The sequence below is a fragment of the Notamacropus eugenii genome, chromosome 2 (genome assembly GCF_028372415.1).
Source record: "Notamacropus eugenii isolate mMacEug1 chromosome 2, mMacEug1.pri_v2, whole genome shotgun sequence".
Classification (NCBI taxonomy): Eukaryota; Metazoa; Chordata; class Mammalia; order Diprotodontia; family Macropodidae; genus Notamacropus; species Notamacropus eugenii.
This window is the reverse complement of record NC_092873.1, coordinates 496,190,094-496,199,324: the sequence shown is the minus strand read 5'-3', so window position 1 is coordinate 496,199,324 and position 9,231 is coordinate 496,190,094. Positions and strand designations below refer to the sequence as shown.

General features: G+C 41.1%; 1 protein-coding gene across 1 annotated transcript in view; it reads right to left on the bottom strand.

The window, feature by feature from the left end:
* Nucleotides 1–2,138: 2,138 nt before the first annotated feature.
* LOC140523216 (calcium-activated chloride channel regulator 1-like) overlaps nt 2,139–9,231 on the bottom strand; it is a 48,001-nt gene continuing 40,908 nt past the window's right edge. The window contains exon 16 of the mRNA XM_072638194.1: nt 2,139–2,512. Within this exon, the coding sequence (XP_072494295.1) occupies nt 2,139–2,512 (374 nt within the window). The remainder of the gene's footprint in view (nt 2,513–9,231) is intronic.

The following is a 9,231-nucleotide window of genomic DNA, read 5'->3' as shown; positions in this document are numbered from 1 at the left end:
CTCCTTGGTCTAACTGGAGGCAACATGGCAGGCGCTTGAGGTAGGCAAGGGTTCGAGGTAGGTAAGGGCCCAAAAGAGATTGTTAATGTAAACAGTAGCAGAGCTTCTCAAGTAGATTTTTGACTCATCATTAAACTTTTTAATGTTCCTCACGCTCAGACCTTGACTCAGCCAGCATCATGATCTGGTACACAAGACCTCTCTCATACAACACAGGGAAACACAACGAAAGCACCCTTTTCACTGATGCATCTTGAAGAATTTCATCTGAATCACTATCATCCTCCTTCCAAAATAAACATTTCATCAACAGCCCTAACTTAGGTAAACTTTCCTTAGCACCCAGATGTTCTACTTTCTCATGCTTTTTTATCTGTTGCTTGCACGCAGCCCCAATGTGAAGGAGACAGTGGTATGGTTCTCACATTATTACCTACAGCTGTCCTGCTGCCCCAGAGCTAGGCTGTTCTGGCTTCCTTAACTGGTAATTGTGTTGAAAAGGGTTTTCAAGTAAGAGTTGGGAAATTGGTAGACTCCAGTAACCTAAGTTTCAAGCCTGGAGCATTTTGCATGAGAACTTAGTGTGACCTTAGTCAAGTTACCTAACCTCTCTGTGTCTTGATTTTCTTGTTGGATGATGAGGTGCTATGAGAAAAATCCTCTTCCAAATTTCTCTATTTCTGTCAATCACCACCATTCTTTCAATCTTCAGGGTTCATAGTCTTAGCATTATTCTTGACTCTGCATTCTCTCTCACTCCCTATAACCACCCAAATGGCCAAATATGATCATTTCTCCCTCCACAACCTGTCTCATATCTTACTCCTTCTCTCCAGTCATCTTAGTTTAGGACCTCATCCTCTTTCACCTAGATTATTGACTCCAAATTAGTCTCCCTGCCTCAAGACTCTCACTACTGCACCCTATCCTCCATAGTGCCACTAATGTGATTTTCTTGAAGTCTAGGCTTCTACCAAGTAGACTCTAGTGGCTCCCCATTGGTTGTAAGTAAAAAAATATCAACTCAACTGTTGAGTTTTGGAAACTCTTTCCACAGTGGCCCCAACCTTTTCTTGTTAATTCATTCAACATTACCCCTCTTCCTGAACTCTATGTTCCAGCCAAACTGGATTATTTTGTTGCTTCTACAGGATGCCTTCTCCCTCACCTCTGTGCCTTTGAAGGGCACGTGTTCCCCTTCTGGAATGCATTTCCTCCTCACTTAATCCCTTTTTTCTTCAAGTCAAGGCTAAAATACCACCTTCTCCATGAAACCTTCTCTGATACCTCCACCTGCTGGCACTGTTCCCTCCCTTTCAGAATGTCTTTAATTAACGACTTTGTATTTTGTTTCTGAATATCTATTCTATAAAAAACGCTTACAAATGGACTCATCTCCCCAATTAAAGTGCAAACTCTTTGCCAACAGTGATCAATTCCCTCTTTGTTGTAAGTGGCTGGATGGACAGAGCTGGGAGACTGGAGTCCAGAAAATGTGGGTTCAAATATGGCCTCCAAGGCATGACCTTGGGCAAGTCACTGAACCTCTGACTCCATGTCCTCCACTGTGACATGAGAATGGTAACAGCAGCCACCTCCCAGGGTCCCAAATGAGATCATTCTGTAGGCCTGTGGCACAGGGCATGGCACTCAGGAGGTGCTCAATGTATGCGCGTTGCCACCCTTCTATCTCCAGCACCAAGCACAGTGAGTGGTACATAGAACTGCATTTATTAGATGCTTTTTGTTTGATTGAATGAACACAAAGGTTATTTTCAAATATTTGAAAGGGTTTTCAAGATGGAGCAGAGAGCAAAAGCTTCCTGCGCATGGCCTAAGGCTCACTTTTGAAAGAGATGCATTTCCGCGGGGAGCTGAGAGATCTCGCGAGAAGGCAGATGGGCCAGCACACCGGAAGCTGACATCTCACCCTCTCCCGGGAGAAGTCTCAGAACATCTCGCGGGGCTTCCCGTCCTGCCCCTTAGGCTCAATCCCGGTAGAGCTGCTAAGGGAACTTCCGGGCTTGCAGCCTGAAAGCGCGAATCTTCGTCAGTGACCCGGAAGGAGAAAGGCCCTCAGGCTCCTGCTCATGCGCACTCCACCAAACTCATCCCAGTTCCCGGCAAGTCCCGCCCCGTCAAGTGCCACGTGCACCGCCACGTGCACCACCACGTGACCGCCAGCCCGGCTCTTTACATTTCTCCGGTGAGACGCCCCAGGGGAGAGTTCGGCAAAGCGCTGAGAGGACGGGAAGGAGCCCCGGGCTTCCGTCAGACGTTGTCAGAGTTGGACGGGAGGGGGAGGGGAGAGGAGCGCGCATTTCCGTAGCCCTGCTGTGCAGTCCGAGGTAGGTGCTGGCGGTTCCCATGTTACAGTCGACGCTCCTTTCGTTTTTGTGTCGAGCAGGCCGAGGGCGTCTGGAAGGTTCGACGCCCCAAAGGAACGTCTTGAGGATGGTCTGCGGAAGTCTCTCCCCTGTCGTGATCTGCATTCCCAGTTTCCGGTTTTCACCTGTACGGAAAGCCCCTGGGCTCTTTTATGCCCCATCCCCCACAGGGTGTATTCTCTCATTACGTCTTCTCACCCTGAATGCCTCCTTCCCTTCATGTTTCCCATTTCTGGCTAAATTTACGGACCCATCCATAAATCAGATTGGCTGGAAGGGAAAGAAGGAAAGAAAGGGTCCAATGGCTGTTGTCTGAGAGGAGTTTATTGGAAGTTCGTTAGTAGTAATCATTCATTCGAAAAAGCTCCATCATCTCCTGTGCCTGTCTGACCTCTCCCCCTTCTTCAAATCCAGGTTCACATTTTACCTTCTAGTGACCTTCCAGCTTCAAGTGATCTTTTCTTCCTGGCAGTCTTGTAGAACTTTATACTATTGGCTTAGGAATTGACCACGTACAGCTGGAAAACTTCTCTTCTGTTATTGCATTGAATTTGTTACTTAAATCTCATTTTTCTTTAGCTTTCACATATTTCTTTTTTACACTCCACAACTCCTGAAACTGCCTCACTACCACCATCGAAATGCAGAAATGACCAGATTTCAAGGACTTTGAACTTGGATGGAAAAAAAAATGAAATCTTTATTTTCAGTACCATTTACTTTCTGTTGTAATTCTATGAATTTTATCTTATGCATTTAAAAACATCATTCTGAGATGTCCCTAGGCTTCACTATATTGGCGAAAAGGTCCATGACACAGAAAGTCTAAGGATTCCTGATCTAAACCATTAAGTTTGTCAAGGGCAGTGTCTTCTTTGTTCTTGTACTGCCCTCATAGGATGTTGCCATTTACATGGTTCCTAGTTCATACCCAATTGAGAGAAATGATTATGTCATTCTTGTATTTAATAACTAACTACTGAATTAGGACCAAGATTTTTCCCCTTTTCTACTTCCTCATTCAGAAGTCAGCCCATATAGGTTACTGAGAGGGAGACTCAGATCAGTTCAAAAGGTAAAGTTAGGTGCATTGATGAATTCTGGGCCTGTTGTGTTTTACTCAGACAAATCTGGGAAAATGTGGATTCTTCCTTTTGTCAGACAGGTGATGTGACTTAGCCTTTGAGTAAGACTGAGTGATCACAGTCAGTACCCCAGACCTTCATTAGAATAGGTTCACCTTTCAGTATGATATTCATTATCTCATTAATTGTTAACCACTCAGGGTTGATTTCTACCCTCAGGAACAGCAACTCTTCCAAGGGCATATAAGTATTGAGTGGGCTCCATGATTCATCTTTGGTACAAGAGCGATGGCCAAATAACCATCGTTTTATTAATAATATGCTAACTTTATTAATAAAATCATTAACCAGAAACTATGTCTCTTGAACTTTTTATACATCACACAGTGAATCTCATTTTCACACAGGGTCATATTTTCTGTCTCAGTACTTGCCTTGTTCTCTTGCCCCTTCTGTGGGAAGGCCCATAATTTAAAGTGTCCTGGAATACTTAAGTCTTCCCCAAACAAACTTCAGGACTATAATACTGTCTGTTTTAAGAACTGGACGTTAACTGTGCCTCAGGTCATGAATTTTTTGTTGTGAAATTCAGACTTAAATTGAGGAAAGTAGGGAAAAACATTTAGGTTAGACCTAAATAATATGTCTTATGAATAGATTTAAGGTATTAGATCTGGTAGAGCTCCTAAAGGACCATGGGCAGAAGGTTGCAATATTCTATAGGAGGCAGCAACAAAAAACATTTCAAAGAAAAGAACAAAAAAGGAAAATGACTTCCTGATGAGGTTTTAACAGATAGCTGAAGAAAGAAGGAAGTGAAAGTTAAAGGGGAAAGGGAAAAACTTATTAATTGAAGGCAGAATGCCAGAGAAAAGCAAGGAGAGATAAGGCTTTCATAAATGAACAGTGCGGAAACAAAAAAGAAGGAAACAATAGAATGGGAAAGATGAGAGATGTCTTCAAGAAAATTAGAGATATCAAGGAAATGTTTCAAGCAAAAATGGGCATGATAAAAATGGTAAGGCCTTGTATCAAGAAGAGATGACAAGAATATACAGAAAAACTATACAAGAAAGATCTTAACTGCTCAGGACAATGGTGTGGTTATTGAACTAGAGCCAGACATCCTGGCGAATGAAGTGATATGAACCTTAGGAAGCATTGTTAGCAATAAGACTAGTGGAGGTGACAGAATTCCAGATAAGCTACTTAAAATTCTAAAAGATGATGCTGTGAAAATACTGCACCCAGTATGCCAGCAACTTTGGAAAACTCAACAGTAGCCATTGGATTGGAAAAGATCAGTTTATATCCCAGTTCTAAAGAAGGGCAATTCCAATGACTGTTCAGGTTACTGAACAATTAGGCTCTTTTCACATGGGAACATGGTTATGTTTAAGATTCTGCAAGCTAGACTTCAGCCTCTATGAACCAAGAATTAACAGGAATACAGGCTGGTTTTTGAAGAGGAAGATGAACTACAAATCAAATTGCCAGCATTCATTGGAGAAAGAAAGGGAGTTCCAGAAAACAAGACAAAACATCTACTTCTGTTTGACTACTAAAGCCTTTGTGTGAATCACAACAAAATGTGGCAAGGCCTCAAAGAGATGGAAGAACCAAGTCATCTTACTTGTCTCCTGAGGACCTTGTATGTGGGTCAAGAAGCAATAGTTAAAACTGAACATAAAATAACTAATTGGTTTAAGATTGGAAAGGGAGTGCAATGAGGTTATGTATTGTTACTTTGTTTATTTAACTTAGAGGCAGAGTGCATTATGTGAAATGCCAGGCTAGATGAAGCTCATTCTGGAATTAAGGTTGCTGGGAGAAATATTGACAATTTCAGATGCACAGATGATACCACTCTGATGGCAGAAAGTGAAGAATTAAGTCTCTTGATGCGGGTGAAAGAGGAGAGTGTCAAAGCTGGCTTGAAGCTTGACATTAAAAAAACTGAGACCATGGTAACTGGTCTCGTTCCTTATTGGCAAATAGAGTGAAAAAGAATTGGAAGCAGTATCAGATTTCATATTCTTAGAATGGTGACTGCAGACTTGAAATTGAGTAACACTTGTTCCTTGGGAGGAAATCTATGGCAAAATCTGCAGAGCTATAACCTTACTAACAGGAGTCTATATAATCAAAGCAGTGGTTTTTCCAGTAGTAATGTATGGCTGTGAAAGTTGAACTATAAGGAAAATTGAATGCTGCAGATTTGAGGCTTTTCAATTGTGGTGCTAGAGAAGACTTTTGAGAGTCTTGGAAAGCAAGGAGGTCAAATCAGGCAGTACTTAAATTAATCCAGACTATTCTTTGGAAGGACAAATACTGAAGCTGAAGTGTAAATGTTTTGGCTACATATTGAGAAAATGGGACTCGTTGGAATAGACTCTGATCTTGGGAAAGATTGAAAGCCAAAGAAGGGAACAGCAGAGGATGAGATTGACTAGATAGTGTCATGGAAGCAATGAACATGAGCTTGGACAGACTTCAGGAGATAATGTTGTGAAGGATGGAAGGATGGCATACTATAATCTATGGAGTCATGAAGAGTTGGATATGATTGAATGATTGCACAACAACAAAGTATCTCTAGGAAAGTCTGCAAAATTAATGAAATGTATGAGTAAATCATTTCATAGTAGAAAATGAACACTAAGTCCAAGCAGTGCATAAAATAAATACATAAAGGTCAGGGCATCAAATATACAAAGGGTCCAAAATCAGCTCCTTAAATATATTCCACAAATTTTAAAAACCATATTTTCTTTGAAACTTGATCATGAAAAACTAAAAGACAATAAAGTCTATAAAAGGATTCTTTTTTTCCATCAACAACTATAAGCTTGTAGCAGGTAATCAAATATGTACTGAGTGAGGCTAGATCTTGTACTGACTGTTTGCATCTTTTGTCATCTTTGTTAGTTTTGGGGAGGGAGGAGAAACCTCAGGGATGATTTAATGTACATTCTTCCCATTTAGAATTTGGAACAGTTCTTTTTTTGTCATTTTGCTGTTCTGTTTTGTAAAACTTGATAAATTTTGAGCACTTCTCTTTTAGTGAGGAATGCTTTATCTCAAATAGCTATTTTAATTCAGTGTATATCTTATGTATCAGACTTGTGAAAGACATGTGATGCATAGGTACTTTTAAAAAAATCGCCAATTAACAGGCTGCCTACTTATGCTAGCTCTATAAATTCAGTTTGTGAAAAAACCTTTTACATTTGATGTAGTCAAAAATTTCTCTTTTCTGTTTTATCCTTCAACCTCTGTTTTGGTCAAGAACTCTCCCCTTAGCCTTGTTATTGCTGTTTGCCCTTTATTGTTGAAGAGGACCATGACATCAGGGAGGTAATGCCAGGACACTCAGGTGAATTGATTTAAGTGAGGGAGGGCTGTGTCAAGTCACCAGCTTCATCTCTCTTCAGGAACCATTTGGGTTGAGTAGTGAGATGTAGATCAGGACGACTGGTGATGGCCTTGGATACGGTGGGAGACCTTGGCCTTTTTAAGCGAAGGTCTTTAACAGATTTCAGTTTGACTGAGGCAATCCCCATTTAGTGATTAAGACTAGGTGGGAAATCCCTCTCCCAACCCTCCAGTAATAATTGAGAAAGATACCTTTTTCCACTTGTTTATCTTCTTCCTCAGGAATAGTAAATAGTCTGGAGCCAAGATTCAAGTCCATTTCTAACACATACTTTGTGACCCTGCGCATGTCACTCAACCTCTTAGTGTTCTAGGCAGCTCTAACAATATAAGGTGCAGAGATGGTGAGGGTTTCCTCATCTGGGAAGCCTTACCAGTGAAACCTGAGGTCCAGTCCCTTACCCTTATCATATTGATTGTAGATTTCTTCCCCGAGTATATTTTTTGCTTTATCCTGACCTTAATTGTTTCTCATTGTTGTTATTTATCTGATTTCTTCCACTAATATGCTTTTCTGTTTTGTAACCAGTACAAAATAGTTTCTTTGATTACTGCATTATATAATAGCTTGATGATGGAAAATATTATGTCTTCCTCATTCCTACATTTATGAAAGTTATTTCTCTTAAGATTCTAGACCTTATGTTTATTCAAATGAGTTTTGTTACCATTTTGTCCAGTGCTGTAAAGTAACCCTTGTTTATTAACACTAAATCTATAAATTTAGGTAGGTAGTATAGTTTTTTTTAAGGTTGACATGCCAATTATGAGCAGTGCGTATTTCTCCAAATATGTTTATTTACTTTATTTCTTTAGAAGTTGTTTAGTAATTGCATTTACATAGATTTTGAGCATTTCTTGGCAGTATGACAATTCTCTATCATTTGTTTCCACTCTTTGTTTATTTTGAAGTAGATATAGTATGAATTTTGTATCATTTCATTTTACTGAACTTGTTAAATATCTCATTCAGTCTCTCTGCTGATTTTCTAGGGCCTTCTAAATAAATCATATTGTCTTTTACAAACAGAAATAATTTTGTTTTTAGTATTTTCCCTTTGCAAACAGGGATGACATTTGGTGTTGTGATTGAAATTAAGGTACACTGAGGCACAAAGTTCTGCATATATTCAGCTTTTTGGTAAAGCTAGCAGTTACCAATGAAAAGGGTCTTTAGCTCCTCAGCAAGCCAAAAGACCTTGAATGAGGGCAATGTGTTTTATTGACAAAAGGAGCAGCATCAGAGGTTGGGAAAACAATAGAATTAGTTACAAACCTTGACTTTGATGTCTTTCTCTGATGGTGTGCTTTGTTCTTCCTCATCCAAAAGGATGGAAGAAAATACCTGTTCACCAGGAAAGTAACCTTATATAGTCTTATTTTTTTCCCCTTTTTTGGGCATTTTCCAAGTCACTTACTTGACTTTTGATTCCTTTGTCAAGTGGAGAGTATACTCTAGGGACCTGAAAGTTCTCAGTTCCTCCGTGGTGGCACAATCAAGGGAGAGGGGTTTACATAACTCTCTTGGCCTGCTCTCTGGTCTGTGAGCAACCACAAGCACTCTTTTCTGCCCTGGAACTGTGAGTAGTATTCCCTGTCCATAGCCACCACCAGCTCCACCTCACCTGTGCTCCCCCTCACCACAGGACCTCCACTCAGGGCTGAATTCCAGATCAGCCAGATTCCCCCAGGGTCTTTAGGCTGAGGGCTCCAAAAGTGCTGCCCTGGGGCTGGGGTCAGACCATGCTCCCTCCTCACCCAAGTGAAAGAGCCTTTTTACTGATCTTTGAAGCTGTCTTTGGCATTTTTGGGTTGAGAAATCTGGGAACCACAGCTGCTACCTGTGATTCCACACCCTGAAGCCTGCTCCAATCCTGTCCGTGCTGTGCTATGTGGCCAAGTCTGAGTTGTGCTCCACTCCAAGCTTGGTGCAATAGACCTTTCCTGTTGGCTTTCCAAGCTGCCTTGGACTGGAAATCTCTTTCACTCTGTCATTTTGTGGTTTCTGCTACTCTATAATTCATTTAGAGTCATTTTTTACAGGTATTTTATGGGCTATGGGTAGGACAGTTAGAGGAGGTCTGTCCTTCTACTCTGCAGTCTTGGCTCCACCCCTCCTCCCCCCAGCTTCTGGAAGTTTTGAGTGTAGCTTGTTGATGGACACTTAATCTGTCACTGTAGGACTAGCCCATGTGAGTTCAGGGGAGATTATAAGGGGCTCCCACTTTTGCCTTCAGTTATGATTTCAGATGGAAGCTATTTGGATGGGAAGTAGAATATTTCCCTTTCCCACCCAGTTCCTACTAGAACAGGAGTGTTACACA